At 45.7% G+C, this 18392-nt stretch overlaps 4 protein-coding genes across 4 annotated transcripts; 2 read left to right on the top strand and 2 right to left on the bottom strand.

Annotated features, from left to right (window-relative positions):
- Positions 1–5692: 5692 nt before the first annotated feature.
- Positions 5693–7043, bottom strand: LOC127763773 (uncharacterized). Its single transcript, XM_052288564.1, has 2 exons — positions 6712–7043; positions 5693–6616 (listed from the first exon to the last, which is right to left on the bottom strand). Exons 1-2 carry the CDS (start codon positions 7023–7025, stop codon positions 6484–6486), a joined length of 447 nt encoding a protein of 148 aa, XP_052144524.1. The 5' UTR covers positions 7026–7043; the 3' UTR covers positions 5693–6483.
- Positions 7044–7459: 416 nt separating this feature from the next.
- On the top strand, positions 7460–9131 carry LOC127764199 (uncharacterized). The gene is made up of 2 exons (XM_052289044.1): positions 7460–7884; positions 8269–9131. The coding sequence occupies exons 1-2, from the start codon at positions 7521–7523 to the stop codon at positions 8772–8774; spliced, it is 870 nt and encodes a 289-aa protein (XP_052145004.1). The 5' UTR covers positions 7460–7520; the 3' UTR covers positions 8775–9131.
- Positions 9132–9323: 192 nt separating this feature from the next.
- On the top strand, positions 9324–11370 carry LOC127763248 (uncharacterized). The gene is made up of 2 exons (XM_052287897.1): positions 9324–9770; positions 10661–11370. Exons 1-2 carry the CDS (start codon positions 9434–9436, stop codon positions 11191–11193), a joined length of 870 nt encoding a protein of 289 aa, XP_052143857.1. The 5' UTR covers positions 9324–9433; the 3' UTR covers positions 11194–11370.
- A 228-nt stretch (positions 11371–11598) lies between these two features.
- Positions 11599–13800, bottom strand: LOC127763249 (uncharacterized). Its single transcript, XM_052287898.1, has 2 exons — positions 13659–13800; positions 11599–12532 (listed from the first exon to the last, which is right to left on the bottom strand). The coding sequence occupies exons 1-2, from the start codon at positions 13763–13765 to the stop codon at positions 11947–11949; spliced, it is 693 nt and encodes a 230-aa protein (XP_052143858.1). The 5' UTR covers positions 13766–13800; the 3' UTR covers positions 11599–11946.
- Between the last annotated feature and the right edge of the window lie 4592 nt (positions 13801–18392).

The raw sequence follows: 18392 nt of genomic DNA on the forward strand, positions 1-18392 counted from the left end.
TTTTGACTACACCGATTTGCGCGTTGCTTTATTGCTGTGTGTGCTGCTGCTTTGCATCTTCTTGGGGTGCCTATAGCGCGTGACCGTTACGTCTGGCCGGGGATGGATTTCAGGAGAGAATGGAAAGGATACGAATGATGATGGTGTTTTTTTGCTCTGTCACGACTCACGTCCAGGTTTGCTGATTTTGACGCTGTCTCGCCCGTTTTTACAACCTACGGAAAATCTTATATTTGGTCCGGAATACAGTGCTAAGAGTTTACAATATTTACAGAATTTTGTTATACTTTTTTAGAAAAAAAATCCAATATTTCGAAATAGTATGAACTCGAAAGAGCCATCTTCAAAGTATAGTATCTCCTCGGTCCTAAAATAAACCAAGTTGTTTTATGTATAGATTCATACATAAAAAATTAAAAATTGATTTCTTTTTTTTAGCCGGCAAATATGACATCTCTGAATGTTGTGAAATCCCCTTTAGAGTGTTGTGGAGCTACCAACCCTCTCTTCATGGTAGGACTCTCTGGGTGAAAACCCGATTCATCTAGACATGCGACAGAGATGCCATTTGGTGTCATGACCTCCTTGAAGACGTTGCCTATGAAGTATTCATCGCTCATTGCTGCCCTTCCTCCAGCTTGGTCCTTGGCCTTATTTTGGTTGTTGTCGTCAGGTTGGCTCGAGGGACAAGTGGATCTTCTTCTCTCTCGTCCTCTCCCTCTCCCCAATGCTTATACGTGATATGATTGGGAGACCGTCAACGACCTCCTGTGTAGAATTTACGTTTGGAGGGGTATGTGCGACCCCCTATAGTTCTAGCGGCGATCGGTCATGCTCAATAGCGGTCTCTCTCGTCCTCAACCTCTCCCCGATCCTTATACGTGATGATAATCGGGAGACCGTCAACGACCTCCTATGTGGAATTTGAGTTTGAAAGGGTGTGTGCGACCCCTATAGTTCTAGCGGCGATCGGTCATGCTCAATAGCGGTCAATTTGATACTAGAGCCTTCTCTTGGGTTGTGTGTTTGTTTTGTTCTTTTCTTGTTATAGTTTTTCAGGGTTGCAGTGTTACCTTTTCCCTTTCTGTATTAATATAAAGCTTTGCACAGCAGGTTGTTTCAAAAGGTTGAGTTTTTTTACAGTGGAAGTAGAGAGATTTAATTATAGATTAATAGATACATTTTCTATTTGTTTGATAAAATCAATAACTTCTCGAAGAGGTGAAACTTTTTACCGTCATTATCATTGGTATAGAACAAGTTAAAGGAAGAAAAATATGTGGAAGGTGTGGTGCCACAATTTTAAAACTATACTTTATACTCTTTTGCGCCCAAAGGTTGATTCCTTATAGCCTTAACTACCAACAACCATACAATAAATGGTTAATTAATCAGGTCATTGGTAAAGAAATGTTATTGTCAAACCATGTCTATCTTGAAAGTTAACAATCACAATCACGCGCGTACTTATTAAGAAAACATCTCATTGTTTGAGTTTGCGATGAGCATGATAGCAATGTCAGTGTCGATTATGGAAATGGGCAATAATTAAAAAGAATAGCATATGAGATCTAAAAGTTGATGGATACAGAGACAAGAATTAAGACAAATTCAGGCTCTCTCGATGAGAGGTAATACCTTACTATTATTTCGGAATTGTATCCGTCGGGTGTATATATTGATATGATAATCTAATTGTGACTTATCTTGCTATCTCTGGTTATGTCTTTGGAGAGCTTCCCGCTCACCTTATATAGGTTAGGGGTAGTGTTACAAAGAGTAATACCTAGCCGGACACGGTATCAGTTTCCTAACCAATTACTTAATACCGGTCGGGATTCTAAATTATGTCATAGAACATAAGACAACATTGTGATCAAGTCCTACTCTATTACATAGTACATGGATTTGGCTCACCTCCTATCTCTAGTTAAATATAGAAGTCGTGTGGGTACCCGGTACCCCATATTCTCCATAGTCAGGTTGTATTGGATCACTTGCTCTATCAATACCTACAGTTATACCTACATAGTCAATCTGTTCTATGCAATTATGCATAGAAGTATTCCGACCGATGTGATTAAGAGTAGTGATCCAGCTATCCTTATTTTATAGATGATGTGGCTCAACGTATATATGTTGAGTAACTAAATTCAAATATATAGGAAGAGTAGATAACTAATTTGACACTGAATTTTAAAGATATTATGGGGGTATTTGGTAGTGATATCAGTGGCGGATCTAACAATTTCTTTGAGCCTGCGCAAACCTAACAACGGATAACACATACACATAAATCTATAAAACTCTATACTTATATTTCATGCACGCAAAGAAATAAGTTGATAGACACAAGTTGTGATTTAGGTTGAGAAAATACGATCTAATAATTTATAATAACGAGAAGAAAAAAATGCAACTCCCCCTTAAGTTATCAGTTTCACATCCTGTTATAGTGAGAAAAACTATAACAGTGAAAATTCAATGTAGTATAAAATCAACAACCATGTTTTTACGCCTTTTTTTCTTTTTCCTATGATCCTACCTATTTGAAAAGTGCAATATGTCGAACTATTTTATTTTGCTTGACTTTGGCTTAACAAGCTCTATTGCTCACTAAACAGTAGTCATAAACAGCAAGGTTAGCTTGGAGCAATGTCGGATCTGTTTTGTTTCAGGCAATTGTTTATGTTGCCAGAGTGATTGGTGAAGGACCAAAAGTGCACCTAACGATTCGTCCATTCCTTCCCGTTCCTTTGCAAATTTCCCGGTAGCTCTCGTCATGTGGAAAGGGTGGGATCGGAGAATGTGTGTAGTGGTCTAGTGGGGCATCCAATCCAGCCACCCACGCAAGGCGGAACCCAAACCCACTGGGAGCACTGCCTTTATTCCGGCTTCTGCCCTGCTGCCAGTGGCGTCAAGCACACGGTTGGTAGCACGCCGCCGCGCGCGTACGCAGCAGCAATGACGCCTCTGCCGGCTAACCACCTCCCCCACCACGTTGGTACTCCTACTAATTTCCATGTGAGCCCCCGCCTCCTCCAAGGCCCACCTGCCATGGCACAGCCGGTGCATTGGCTGGCTCGCGAGGCGGCAGATGACGACAGGATGGGGATTGGGGAGACGGCAGCGGCACGTGCGAGCCGCGGTGGCGTGGGGTGGGTGGGGTAGTTGCCGGCTGCAGGCGGCTGACACACAGCGCGACATCATCGGAAGGGGCATTCAAGTTTTTGAATTGATGACGGGATGGGAGGACCGCGCTCCCCGCCCCCCGGTCGGACGTTGGACATGGCGGCGGGCGGAGGAACCCAAGTGTGGGACCCAGCGCTGCGCATCACAGGAGAAGTCAGGTTACCATCGTCTTCTTCTTCTAGAAAGGGTGACTTCTGAAGACCGAAGAGGAGGTACTCCGTACTATTACTACGCGTACTACTACCTCCGTGAAAATGGTTAGGCGGCTGCGTGGTGCGTGCTAAAATGGTCCGGTGATTTCACTACAATTCAAATGTTCTGGAAATATGAGTACTCGGTAGTAAAATTGTGCTACGACGACTTGCTACAATTCAAAGTTCTGGATTCTCTCTCTGAAAAAAAATCAAATGTTCTGGAATATTACGTAGCGGTGCTTCTTTATATCTTGGCCGTGAGCCCGTGACTCATCAGCATGCGTCATGTACTCATTTTAGGTGTACTGTGTCATATACTCATTTTGGATGTGTTCTTTTCTCTATATTCTCGACTTCTCCCCACTCGTTTTTTACGTGCATGTTTCTTAAATCACTAAAAAATGTGTATTTTGTAAAATTTTCTAGAAGAAAGTTGTTTTAAATAATCATACTAATATATTTTTTAAAGTTTTTTCAGTTGATTCATAATTAATTAGGCACCACTACGTTCCATCATTTTACATGCCTATCTCCAACCATAGCCGGAAGGCTGATCAAACAGCTTACTATAGAAGGCCATGCATCCTGGTGAAGCAACCCAATAACTGGGCTGGAGCAGGGTTAGCCACTGGAGGTAAAGGTCCACTTTACTTTTTTTTTAACCGTAAAACCAAATATTGTTCGCGCACCAGCCATCGACCATGCATCTGCGACATTGGCAACACAGTTCTGTCGGTGGATAGGCATGGTTCTGGTAGGAGTGGGGGTGAGCGCAGTGTGAAAGATGATGGTGCCGCTGAGCTCCCCTCCTTATTCCCGGTGGCTTGTTCTGGTTCTTCTCATAAGTTGATTCGGACAAATAGGCACGTGAAAAGTTTTATTTTTTTTTTCTTTAGTATATGTCTAGCAACTTATGGCATGTTCGACAAGCTGGCTACGGCTGCGTCGTGTGCGTGCGACACTATTGATGCCGGCTGCGCCGCAGCAGGCCAGCAGCAGAACAATCAGTCGAATAGGCCCTTAAAGCAGACCAATGTAAGATGAAAGTTTTGTTTTAACACGTTAGCATCACGTGGGTGTCACGTCACATAAAAAACCAAGTCAAAAGTACTAGTGCCGCATAGAACAAAATCACCATTAAAACCACTTAGGGATATAAATTGATTTGATTTTAGTAGTTAAGGGAATCTCTATACCTGGCTTTACGGTTGAAGGATACAAATAAAATTCAAAGCATATTTGAGGGATGCACATTGAACTTTTTCTGCTAACAAATGGGCATAGGCCTACATAAATCGGTCCGTGTGACCATAGGAAAGAGGAAAAAGTACACTGAAGGTCTCTTAACTTGTCATTGAGTTACAAAATCATCTCTCAAACACAAAATCAGATATATGGCATCCCTCAACTTATAAAACCGTTCACTCTAGATTCTACGGTGGTTTTGACCCTGGTTTTGTCCAATGTGGCGGTTGAGTCAGCGTGGAACTCACGTGGGCCCCCCATGTTAGACTGTCCATGTCGTCTCTCTCTTTTTCCTCTTCTCTTCCTCCTCTCTATCACTCTTCTTCTCGTCTAGGACTCTAGGCAGGGTGGCCAACAGGTGCAGAGGAGGCCAGCCAAGCAAGGCGGGAAAGGAGGAGGTCCAATAACCAGCGACGGGTGGCACTGTGGCGGCTACTCCGGCCAGGGGCGCAAAGGAGGGAGCACAATGCCTCCCTTCCTCACCGTGAAGGAGCTCGACGTCGCCCAGCTAGGCGGTGGGGCGAGGCAGGCGACATGCGACGTGGTGACATGGGAGAAGGGGCCACACGACGTCGGTGGAATCGGTGGGCGCGGAGGTAGACTCGGCGGGCACGGTGCCCCGGCCTTCTCCCGCGCCGCTTCCTCCCTCTTCTCGTGCACTCGCTACCGGCCTCATCGCCTCCGGCCGGTGGGCGCCTACCCGCCTCGCCTCCAGCTTCTCCTCCACCGCCGTTTCGAATCACCCATGGGACACTAGAGAGAGGAGCACGAGCCCCGCCGTGGATGGTGCTTGCGGAAGGGAGAGAAGAGGGGGGAGAGAGAGATGACGTGGACAGTCTAACATGTGGGACCCACGTGGGTTCCACGCGCCAGATAAAACCAGGGCCAAAACCACCGAATGATCTAAAGTGAACAGTTTTGTGTGGTTAGGAGACGATTTTGTAACCCGATAACAACTTGAGGGACGTTTGATGTACTTTTTCCTATAAAAGACTAGTACGGCATGCTGGTTTCGGCTGGACCGCGCAGAACGCGAACTCCGCCAACAGGCGTCAGACGGTCAGAGACCAGCCCAGGCACGCCTAGCTGCCCGCGCGGCCCAACAGCCGCACGCGCTTTGACCGTTTTTCTTTCGGAATAAGTTCACTTTAGGTCCTTCAATTTGTCGGTCAGTCCGACTTTCGTCCCTTAACCGCAAAATCGGGTATAACCCGTCCCTCAACTTACGAAAACCGGGCAAACAAGATTCCTCGGCATACATGGCTTCTTTGACTTGGTCTTCATCTCATGTGGAATTGACGTGGCGCTTAGGTGACAATTTTATCCAAAAAAATAATAAAAATCGTGGGACCCATATGTCAGCTACACACAAAATAAATCCTCTCTCTCTCCCGGCCGGAGCAAGCGACGGGTGGGGCGAGCCGCGGCCGGAGCAGGCCGGCGGAGCGGCGGCGGCCGGATCAGGCGAGGGGCAAGGCGGTGCTCCACGCTCTCCCTCTTCTTCCTCATCGCGCCGTCTTCGGGCGCTTCTCCTCGCGCCACGGCGCTCGCCTCACAGCCGGCGGAGTGGTGGCGGAGCGGAGGGACGGGTGGAGCGGCGGGGCGGCGGCAGACCGCGGGGTGAGCGGAGGGGCGGGCGGAGCGCCGGCGGCAGCAGGCCACGGGCGGCGGAGGTGGCCGGGGGAGGAGGTCGCCGGCGAGCGCGGCAGCTCCACTCCGTCGGCCGCTCCGCCCGCCATGGGTCTGGACATCACCTCGCCGGGGAGGTTGAGGGTGTAGTCGGTGGTGCCGGCGCCGACGAGGAGTTGCGCCACTCGTTGCTGAAGTTCTCACGGAGGAAGTCCTCGAACACCTAACGTGGGATGTGCGTCACGCCCGGCTCCACCACCCGCACCGGCCGCCCGTACGGTGTCCTCCCCACCGGCAGCGACTGGATCCCGCCGCCGTACAAGTACTTGTTCCCGTACACCAGCACGCCCGTATGCCTACACAACAAATCAGATTGAGCCAAACCCAAATCCAAAAATCCAAATCGTTTAGACCAGAATAAACAAACAGATCTGGAACAGGATTTACTCACCAGATGGCCTCGATTGGCTTGCGGAGGAAGGAGGTGGAGAGCTGCCGCGCGAGGCTGTTGCTCAGGTCGTACACGTTCAGAACACCCTTGCCCAGAGGGAGGAGAAAGGGAGGCAGAGGACGAGGTCGCCGGCGAGCGCGGCAGCAACACTCCGTCGGCCGCTCCGCCCGCGATGCGCAGCAGAACGGCGCCGCCCCTCCTCGCCCGGCATCACCCGGCGGAGAGGACAGAGGAGAGGGGAGAGAGAGTGAATACAGGGGAGTTGTGGAGAGAGGAGGAAGGAGAGGAGGGTGAGAATGACACGTGGGGCCCATTATTTTAAATCTATTTTTTTAACTGACATGTGGATTCCCAATTTTTAATATTTTCTAAATCAAATTGACAAGTAAGCGCCACGTCATTACCAAGACTGAGTCCAAATAGTTACGTGGGTGCCACGTCAGCAAAAACCACCATCTAAACCGCCATGGACCTATATTGCACCGGTTTTAACAGTTGATAAACCTGTTGTATCTGGTTTTTCGGTTGAAGGATGAAAATCGGATTCGGTGTCAAGTTAAGGGACATCGGATGATCTTATGCCTTTTCCTTCCCTTTTCTCACGCGGTCACGCCTGATTTCTAGCGAAACCGACCAGAATCCCTATTGGGCCGGGCCGCAACACCGTGTCACATCCGATCTCTCCCCTTCCTTTATAAAAGCACCAGAATCCTAGACCACGATTCCTCCTAACAAACCCTACGTGATAACTCCCGGTGCATCGTGTTACGTCGCACAACCATCGCAGAAGAGCTCCCCGGAACGGAATCATGGCGGCGACGACGGCTAAGCACCAGACAATGCGGTGGAGCGACCTCGACGAGGACGACGACTACGGCGGCGGCGGCGGCGGCGGCCTCAGCGCCCTGCAGCTCCCGCCGCGCGTGGTCATTGGGCCGGACGAGAACGGGATCAAGAAAACCGTCGAGTACCGGCTCAACGAGGAGGGGAAAGCGGTGCGGGTGACCACCACCACCCGCGTCCGCGAGGTCGCGCGCACGCGCGTCACCAAGCGCGCCGCCGAGCGCCGCGGCTGGGCCAAGTTCGGCGACGCCGCGCACAACGACGACGCCGGCGCGCGCCTCACCGTGGTCTCCCCCGAGGAGATCGTTCTCGAGCGTCCAAGCGCACCAGGTATAGCAGTAGTCTCTTCTTCACTAGTACTACGTATATACGTTGCTCGTTAATTGCAACTTTGCTAGATCAATCTGCAACAATGGATTGATCGTTTTTTTTTTGAATTTGTCCTTTTCATGTTAGCCGTGTATAGATACGTGTTACAGATCTATTTAGACTAGGCCATGTAGTATATCTGAGACTGAACAAAGGATATACTAATTCCTTTTCTTTTCGACATAAAAGGGATACTAAGTTTTGTAGCAATTCCGATCCGTTCTAAAAATACAGTGTGATATTTAAACTATTCATGTATAGAATATCTATCCGAGGAATATAAATTCTAAACATACACCCAATTCTGCATGCAAATCTTTATTCGCTAACTGTTCTACACTGCAGGGAGCAAATCGGAAGATCCACTCATCCCCGCACTGGACAAGGGCGCCGCGCTGATGGTTTGCAGGATCTGCAACGCCAAGGGCAAGCACTGGACATCCAAGTGCCCCAACAAGGACTTCGCCCCTCTGCAGCTCGACGCTCTCGTCGACAACAATATTCCTCCCAACTCTGGCGGCGACAATGGCGGCGGATCACGGCCGGGCAAGTACGTGTCCCCGAAGCCGAGGGAGTCGGACATGCGGCGGAGGAACGACGAGAACTCGGTCCGCGTCACCAACCTGTCCGAGGACACCCGCGAGGAAGACCTCCGCGAGCTGTTCGGCAGCTTCGGCCCGCTCACCCGCGCGTACGTCGCGTTGGATCACCGGACCGGGGAGAGCAGGGGGTTCGGCTTCCTCAGCTTCGTCTACAGGGAGGACGCCGAGAGGGCCATCGCTAAGCTCAATGGCTATGGCTACGATAGCCTCATCCTTAATGTCGAGTGGGCTGCTCCAAGGCCCAACTAGCCTTTACTAGCACTAAAATTTTCTATTCCATCCGTTTCAATCATATTATAAGTTGCTTTGATTTTTTCTAGATAAAAAATTAAGTTTGATTTAAGTTTATAGAAAAAATATAACTTGAGTTGTAAATTCTAAATGTTAGTTTTAGTGAAACTAATTTGGTGTCATAGATGGCTAATTTTTTTTATAAACTGGGTTAAACTTAGGAAGTTTTAACTAGAGAAATGGTCAAAGCGACTTATAATATGAAACGGAGGGATAACATAGTATTATACTTACTACTAGCTGCTTTGCATGTTTCATACTATAGTGTTGGATTAGTGTGAAATTTTGTTGAATCAATGGTTTCATCAGTTATAATATTTTGAGGACTAGTTGCAGAGTTGAATGTTGGTGGTTGGTTATGTGTGTACAAATCCAAATTAGTGAGAACACTAATATTACTAGGCACAATAGAATGTCTCTGAGGCCTAACTTATCCGGCCCGTAGACTAAAAAGCCCATCAACGTGGATACCGCCTTACAGATCGGGGCGCACAAAACGATCCGAGCCGCTCGTTCCATTTCCATTCCTACGCCGAGGTCTTCTTCCCCACTCTCTCCCTCCCACGCCGCCGCCCCCGCAAACCCTAGCGAACGCAGCGGAGAGAGGAGAGAGCGCCATGGCCGTGGAGGTGGCGACGCAGAAGATCAGGTGGGGGGAGCTCGAGGAGGACGACGAGGGGGACCTCGACTTCCTGCTCCCGCCGCGCGTGGTCTCCGGGCCCGACGAGAATGGGTTCAAGAAGGTGGTCGAGTATCGCTTCGACGACAAGGGGAACAAGGTGAAGGTCACCAGGACCTTCCGCGTCCGCAAGATCGCCCGCGCCCGCCTCTCCAAGAGCGCCATCGAGCGCCGCTCGTGGCCCAAGTTCGGCGACGCCGTGCAGGAGGACGTCGGCGCGCGGCTCACCATGGTGTCCACCGAGGAGATCGTCCTTGAGCGCCCACGCGCCCCAGGTTGTCACTGTTCTTGTGTACCCCCCTTCCTGTCCAGATCTGCGTCGATTGATATGTTCTCGAATCGAATTATTTGTTTATTGTTGTGCGCGATCTTCATCAGAACTAGACACGATGTATTGGAATGTTTCGTGCTGTCTATTCCTCTATGTGAGATAGATTATAGAATCGAGGTTGGTGATCTATTTAGGAAACGGCTGGTGCTGCTGTCCTTGGACTCTACATACGTCAGGCCTCTGTGTTATAATTTTTCTTGCTTGCTTGGTTTCAGTTTTATCATTTGCAGGCACACATCTAGGTAGAAAGAAATGCACAATAATGTTTATCATGGAGCTTTTTAGGAGCAGTTTAGTGAGGGAAACAATTCTTTTGTGAATACCTGTTATGTGTGTATTGTGTAATTGATTGTGGTTTGGTGTGTGTTAGTCATGTGTATTGTCTGATGATAGGATTTTCATATTGCAGTGGCAATGTATTGTTAGTTTTGTTGTTCTAGAATTATGCATAAGTAATTCGATATCTATCGCCCTTGTCCAGTCGTCCTCATAGCAATTGATCTTCGAAGTACATAGTATCGTCATATTTAGTTATGTTCGTTATAACCAATGCTTATGTATTCTAATGCATCGACATGAATCTTCTTAGTGTAGTGCAGTCTTGTTGAGATCCTTCATTTTTTTTGTTCCAAATGATCTATACTAGCTGACTTTGCTTTAGTCTTGTAAATGTTTATGCCTTTGTCTTCTTGTTTGCTAACTGTCACTTAATTTTATAGAGCAAAGCTGAAGAACCTCTCCATTTTTTTTTTCCAAAGGCTCAGCTAACTTTGCTTTAGTCTTGTAAATGTGTATGCCTGTCTTCTTCTTTGCTAACTGTTCACTTATTTTTAGGGAGCAAAGCTGAAGAACCAAGTGCTTCTGGTGATTCACTTGCAAGCAAGAGTGGTGCAGTTCTCATGGTTTGCAGAACCTGTGGGAAGAAGGGTGATCACTGGACCTCAAAGTGCCCCTACAAGGATCTTGCTCCCCAGACAGAAGCTTTTGTGGACAGGCCTCCTACTGCTGATGGCTCTGGACCTCCAGGTGGCGCCGTGAAGGGAGCATATGTTCCTCCAAGCATGAGGTCCGGTGCTGTTGATAGGGTTGGACACGACATGAGGCGTAGGAATGATGAGAACTCTGTCCGTGTGACCAATCTATCAGAGGACACCCGTGAACCCGACCTACTTGAGCTATTCCGCACATTTGGCCCGGTTAGCCGTGTCTACGTTGCGGTGGATCAAAAGACTGGAGCAAGCAGGGGGTTCGGCTTCGTCAACTTTGTTCACAGAGAGGACGCTGAGAAGGCTATCAGCAAGCTCAATGGTTATGGTTATGATAATCTTATCCTTCGAGTTGAGTGGGCAACACCAAGGCCAAATTAATTTTGTTACTGCCTGCAAGCGTTATACTTTTCATGAATGTTCGATCAGTATGTCTCTTCAAATAGTACTTTTGGTTTGCGCATATCCTGTGTCCTGAACTTATGCTGTACTATCTTTGCTTGGACGAGAATAACTAAACTCGCAGCTATTTCTTATATCAGCTGATATTTGCAAGTGTGTTTGGATGTGCGAGGGTTCCATGTTTCATCTTGTTCATTGGAGTTTTTCTTAAGATTTGTTTGATTGTCGCTCAACCTGTGCAACCCCTGCAGCTTCCTTTTATGCTCCTGATCACGGGCCTTGGGAAGTTTCATCCTCATATCGACGTTAGCTAAAACAATGAACAGATTGGATTCTGTAACAACCGGCAAAAATGTTGGCAAAATACATCTGCAGACGGTTAGATTGCAGCAAACAACAGTAGGAAAAAGGACTTAACAGTCTGACGAATATCTCGGCCACGCCAAGTTACAATTCCATCAGAGAGATTGTAGGAAAAAGGACTTAACAGTCTGACGAATATCTCGGCCACGCCAAGTTACAATTCCATCAGGGTTCTGGTTGTCTGTACCTACTACTAATACTCCTCAAAATAGCAGCATCATTCGATGATAGTATGGTACAAAAGGGTTCTACAAAAAGGTCATATCAAGGACCTTAATAAAACAGCAAAGTATATGTCTCACGCCTGTACTGCAAAACCTCACGCCATAGCTGCACTTGCAGCTCTTCCTCTCTTCAAGAAATTCAGCCTCACTCATCGAAGTGAGAGGCATGGTGGATACAAATGAACCATTTGCCATCAACCTTCTCAAACACATTGGTCGCAACCTGCCTTCCCCAGCTGCTGCTCCCTTTGGTCTTAACCAGCTCCAGGCAGGTCACATACCCAAGATCACCTCTCACATGGACCTCAACATCCTGCAGATCAATCTGGAGAGGGAACTCGTAGTCGGCGTCACACACCATCTCCCAGCTCTGCATCACCATGTCGTAGCCTGATATCCGACCTGCCGAAGGATGAACAACATAGACATGGTCGCCCTTCGCCCATGTCGAGTGCATCGCGACGAGATCCCCGTTCTTGAAGGCGTTGTAGAACCGCGCATTCGCTGCCAGCACGGCTGACCTGCTGTCCTCCTGGAGGACTCGGAGCTCGTCCCTGAGCTTCGCAGCCTGGGCATAATCTTCTTCCTGGATCGCTGTTTGCAAGTCACGCTGCAGAGTTTCCTCGTCGCGGGTGATGCTCTCTGTGCTTGGACTTCCTTCTGCCTCCCCGCTTTTGACATGAACTGTCCGAACTTTGTTCGTGCGGGTGCTTGTCATCTGAAGTCCTGTGCTGTTGAAAGGAAAAATATAAATTACAACACACTTAAAAGCACACTGACCATGGCAATTTGTTGAAAGTACATAAGTATTTTGTTAAGACCAGGCAAAACATTGAAAGTGAACATTTTGTTAAGTTGATGTCACTGTCTAGCTACTAGAATAAGGTACACTAGTACTGACTACTCACTACTCGAGTGAGGACTATCTGAATAAGCGTATAGAAGAAAAGACTGATATCGAGCAGCTGATCAACCGATCAACCGCATAATGGATGAGCTACGAAGTTGGTCCATGGGTGGCGCTAAACATGTAGCGAGAATATTGCTTTAATTGTTTTGTTTGCAGTGTTCACAGGTGCTTTGGCAACCTGGCATGTACAGTCAGCTGTGTTGCTGACTTTTTTTTTCTCCTGCTTGTAATATAGCAGCAACCTCCTTGGTTAAACTTTTCAGGAAAAAATAAAAGAAGAAAAGACTGATAGATAGTACTTGAACCTAATGAAAGTATTTGACTAGTTAAGCAATCTAGTTGTAAATGATATGAAAAGTGAAATGTTATTGAAACAATTTTGTTTAAGCATGAGTAATAGAGTAAATACTAGATTCAACCAGTGCATTGAGAACTTAGCAGAACTGGACCAAGCTGGCTAGCTATAGTAAGTTGAAACGATTTAGTGTCACATGATAAGAAATATAGCATCTTGGAATCTGCATTTTCACTTCAGTTCCGCAGTTCGGACTCGAATTCAGCCTCTTCCTAAGTGTGACACCCGTGCCACCAAATTCACTTCAGAACACCAAACCAGCATAGTATTTTCATAATTCAGTGCAAAAATGCTAGCAATTTATACACTGAACTTTGAATTTTACTTGAACTGTTCTTGTCTAGCACAGTTCAGTTCCACAAGATGATGAACTGAGTGGATGGGGAACCTGCTTCCTTAGCGTCAATCAAAGCACTTAACCCCCAAACCATGCAATTTCCGAGCCGATACCAAGATTGATGAACACAAGATCCCTCCTTTGCCCTAAAGTGGCGTGTATCCCGACTCTAAAAGTCCACCAGAACCCAATGTTTCGACAAGAAACCCCGCTATTTAAGCTTGAAAGCTAAGAAGCTAAGAGAGGAGGTCTTACAGGCTCTTGGCCCCAACACGGAAGCAGCTTACAGCTGCAGTTGAGGCACTCGCCGGAGCAGCCGTCCGCCACCAAGCCCTCGCCGGCGTGGCCGCCGCCGCCGCCATAGTAGCAGAAGGATTTGGAGCTGCCAGGACGAGATCAGTGTGGATTTGGGTAAGGTTTTTCCCTGGACCTATGATTTCATCCTCCTCTTCGTTTCTTGGGCCGTTTTGCTCGGCCCATCTATTAGCCCAGAAGCACTGAGTGGGCCGCTTCTCGGCCCCAAAGCCAGTATGCCAGGAGTGAAAAAACATCAGTTTTTTTTTCTGTTTTATGATTACACAGAAGAAGCACATGCATAAACACCACTGTACACTCACACCTTACTTACATATCTGCTAATGTACCACTAACACACACTCAAAGAGACTATCCGTAAATCCTTAGACTCACTACAATCCCATTGAATGCACATCTATGTATTCGTAATATTCGTGAGCACTATAGTTTGAATTTGATGGATCAACTCATGACTTCACCACCACACTTCTAGTGATTCCCCATTATCTGTTCGATTTGCTTCTAAATGATTGGACGTAAGTTGTAACACATCTATCATCATCCAAACAAGTTTCTATATAAAATACAACTTATACGAGAAAATTTTAATAAATATCGTTAAGAGTGAAGTGAATCGATTTTAATAGTTTAGGAGTGCAAAATGAGTTGAAAAATAGTTTAATGGGTTAAGTGTTCCAGTAAAATAGTTTGAGGGAGTAAAAATGGACATTTTCATAATTTTAATATCACGGTAGAAGTTTTGACCAGTAATTTTGCTAGTAAAATTTGAAATACTACCTAGAACATCGCATTGCATATGTAACTATCATCCACTGACCACAACCAGATAATTTTGAAAGCAGTATTATAAGCCGACATAAATATATACTCCATCCGTTTCAAAATGTTTGACACCGTTGACTTTTTAGCACATGTTTGACCGTTCGTCTTATTCAAAAAATTTTGTGAAATATGTAAAACTATATGTGTACATGAAAGTATATTTAACAATAAATCAAATGATATGAAAAAATAAATAATTACTTAAATTTTTTGAATAAGACGAATGGTCAAACACGTAATAAAAAATCAACGGTGTCAAACATTTTTAAACGGAGGGAGTAGTACGTAGTAACAATCATACACTGTCACCATTTTTTTTTAAAAAAAAAGAGAGTAGAAGGCTTCAATCAATCTCAGCATTACTATTCCTCGACATCCAATCTGACCCACGCAGCGTTAATTCTCGCACTGCCTGTTTGCATCTATCTGTGTGAGAGCGACTCCTGAAGAAGCCGCTGGCCCCAGCTCACTGAACACCAAACAGTAAGCACTGGGCACTACGTATTCTGGAGTTGTAGCTGAACAATGCATGCTGATACTACATGTTGCATCTGCAGCTGCTTTTGCCATTGTCGTCGCTGTAGGCATGCAGTAATTCCTCATCTTAAAAAAAATCATTAGATATAAAATGATTTTATAGTTTTTAAAAACATAACCAGGAGACATCTCATATTTTATTGTAAAATTTGATATATCTTTGTACTCTCAGTTAGAAGGTACGAATATTTGCAGTAAAAAAAATTTATATCTCTTAGTATCTATTAAGAATCTTAACTTTGTCTTTGAGTAGATGGAATATATTCAAGTACTAAGAATTTAGACATTCGTATATCTAGTTTAGATTTGTAGCACTAGTATTCCATCCATTCGAAGGTTTATATTTTAAAACAGGGGTAGCACGTCAAGATTTAAAGAGCAGTTGTTTTATTCATTTTTAGAAGGAAGTAAGTCTGCTGCTAATCGTTGCGACTCGATCCTACCAACCACAACATTTTGGGGCCAGGCAATGCATGGTAAATTGGCAATGGCATGGCACTGAATCCAGTGGGGCAAGCAGTGGAAAATTAAGAAGCAAAGCTGCCGTTGCCCATGCCAGTGCAGCAGCACCGGCTCGGACTTTGATGGCGCAGAAATTGAAACGGAGTGCGTGGAGGATGGCTGCAGTAGTGCAGTGCAGTGCAGTGTTGCAGCTTCGTCTTTGATTCTTTCTCCTCTATCTGTTCTGCTAACTCAGCTGCTATAGTTCATAAGCTGTGGCCAAACCACCAAAGCAGGGAGGGGTATAATTTACCACTTTATCTCCCACTCCCAGTGAGCCCCCCACACTGCTGCAGTGAGATGCTGGGTTGCATTGGCAATGGCAAAGGCAAAGAAAAGGTAAGCTCTAGCTAAGGTAGTTACCTGCTTAACGTGCCGCTATTTTGTCCTCTGGCCCTTATCCCTAAACATGCAGCAATTTTGTCCCTGGCATCTAGCTATCGATCCACTTTGCTGCTGCTCCTGCTGCAATGCTTGTCTGTCCATCTATTCTCCTCCCACTCAGAGCTCATTGCACCTACTACCAAGGGATAAGCTTATGGTGACTGATTCTTTGAGACTTTCAGAAAGATACAAGTTTACCAGCACGTCACTATCTTGATTCAGAGATTTGTTGGCAATAACTTTGCATTGTTTCACAATAACTTTTCGTCCTAAAAGACCATATTTGTTGTAGTGATATGTCCTAACAAATGATCACAATTTACCATTTGTGTCTTAGTTTATTGGGAATTATGCTCTGAAACTGGTTACCACAACACCCTCCAGCTTAATTATACTAGTACTTTATCAGCATTCAGTAGACACTTTATAGAGTTGGTTTTTGATTATGCGAGCATGATTTCACATATTATTTACTGGTTAATAGATGTACAGTAGACGATACGCAGAAGATGGCAAATGGGCCAGCTGAGCTGAGAGCTTTTCTTAATTAATACATGCACTTTCAGACTTCAGAGGCCGTAGCAGAGAGTAGTTATAACGAAACTTTAGCTTTCAGTGCATTTGTCCTCTGGCCCTTATCCCTAAACATGCAACCATTTTGTCTCTGGCGTCTACTAGTGATCACTAACTACTGTTAGCTAATTAATTACCAACTGCTCTCTTTACCAGTGGGGAATTTTGGCACGGCGACAAATCATCATTCCATCTATTCCCTTCCATTTCACCTCACGAGAACGAAATGTACTGCAAGATATCATATTGTAACGACATACTTATTCTTGTGTGTGCATGCATTCCTAGAGGATAACATTGGTCAGTGGGTACATGATTAAATTAATTAACTAAACAGGAGTTTTAATTACCCTGAAGCACTTAACCAAATACAACTCCCCAGCAATAATATGATTATCACTGCATTCTCTTTCCTAATTAAGATAGAAATGCCCTTATGAAGATTAGTCAATCATGGAGGTATGTACTAATCATCATGAAAATTAAATCTGGGGTAGAATTTCTGCTGGGTTGCTCTGATCAATCATGAAACTGAAGAATCGAGCGTGATACAGCAGTATCTTCCATGAAAAGACGTACTCCTATATACGCACAAAGCCAAATATTCCAGCCGTACGACCGGGTTCACTGACGACAAGAGAGGAAGATGGGTGTGAAACTGTAAAAATCCTAGTAGTCCTCTCCAAGCTGATTATGGCAGATGTACTACCGAACAATAGATTAACCCGGGCGGGGTTAAAAGGTGATTAGTTACGGCATGGTCTCGCCGCAGTAACTTTTCCTCATTTTTATGGATCAACTCGCGTCTTTTTGGCTAAAGCGGCGGCAGCTACCGGCCGGCGTGCGCTAGCTCTGCTTGCTGCTGCTGCATACGTACAACATAGCATACACTGCGTAGCTTAGCTTCTTTTCGGACGACGTCTTCGTCGTCGTCGTCGCTTGCCGGCATCCGAGACGGCATCGCATACGCGGGACATGCCCTTTTTTGACCACCTTTGATGATCTACCTAGCTCCTCTCTCTTTCTACCTCGGGCGGCTACTGAATTTTTTTTTTTACCAGCTGCTGATAGGTTGTATGTAATGTACTATTGGCATGCATGGCATACAGTTGCTTCTTGCTTGCACTCGTTTTAGCTAGGATTCAGGAATGTCCTGCAGAAAGCATTGGGCTCGATCGATCTGTGTGTGTGTGTCTGTGTCACTGTGTATGTGTGCAGAGGTGTACAGGACTTGCATTTGGCATGTATTCAGTGAGTCCATGGCAGGTAGTAGGAGTGTGTATAAACAGGCTAGTTCGTACATGGGACTGTATGGGTTGTGAACCTTATGTGTAAGAGCTCTGTTAGCATTGCCTGCATTCGTACAGGCAATCATCAAATACTAGCCAGTATATGACTGTACATTGCATGCATGGGACTTGGGCTCTACTGATGTGCAGTATCTGGATAGGTTTTTAACATGAAATGTCGTGTCAGTTTGCAGGTGGTTAAGGTGGTTTGTGCAAGAAAAAATTGCAAAAGATGGCAAAACGCTGTGAATAACCAAACCTAGAGTGACGTGTAATACGTTAGGGTCGTTACTACATGCCCCCTACATATACATGCCATTACCCCAATATAACAGTACTTATCAAATCCTTAACCTTGAAATATTGCATATATATATATATATATATTGATGTATCCTCCATCATTTAACTAGTTAAGAAATCACCAAAAATGCACGCCGAAACGTCTTTGTTCCAATTCATTAGGTTGCTGACTAAACGTCACGAACGACTGCTAGCTACAAGATGACACTCTTTGGTCCATGCATGCATAGTTGGTAGGTCAATGATAATAAGGACCGGCAAA

The sequence above is a fragment of the Oryza glaberrima genome, chromosome 2 (genome assembly GCF_000147395.1).
Source record: "Oryza glaberrima chromosome 2, OglaRS2, whole genome shotgun sequence".
Lineage (NCBI taxonomy): Eukaryota > Viridiplantae > Streptophyta > Magnoliopsida > Poales > Poaceae > Oryza > Oryza glaberrima.

Coding starts and splice junctions, on each gene's coding strand:
- LOC127763773 (XM_052288564.1), bottom strand. CDS start 7,025: ATGGGCCCCACGTGTCATTCTCACCCTCCTCTCCTTCCTCCTCTCTCC. Junction 6,617..6,711: donor AAGCCAATCGAGGCCATCTG/GTGAGTAAATCC, acceptor TTTGTTGTGTAG/GCATACGGGCGTGCTGGTGT.
- LOC127764199 (XM_052289044.1), top strand. CDS start 7,521: ATGGCGGCGACGACGGCTAAGCACCAGACAATGCGGTGGAGCGACCTC. Junction 7,885..8,268: donor CGAGCGTCCAAGCGCACCAG/GTATAGCAGTAG, acceptor TCTACACTGCAG/GGAGCAAATCGGAAGATCCA.
- LOC127763248 (XM_052287897.1), top strand. CDS start 9,434: ATGGCCGTGGAGGTGGCGACGCAGAAGATCAGGTGGGGGGAGCTCGAG. Junction 9,771..10,660: donor TGAGCGCCCACGCGCCCCAG/GTTGTCACTGTT, acceptor ACTTATTTTTAG/GGAGCAAAGCTGAAGAACCA.
- LOC127763249 (XM_052287898.1), bottom strand. CDS start 13,765: ATGGCGGCGGCGGCGGCCACGCCGGCGAGGGCTTGGTGGCGGACGGCT. Junction 12,533..13,658: donor CGTGTTGGGGCCAAGAGCCT/GTAAGACCTCCT, acceptor TCCTTTCAACAG/CACAGGACTTCAGATGACAA.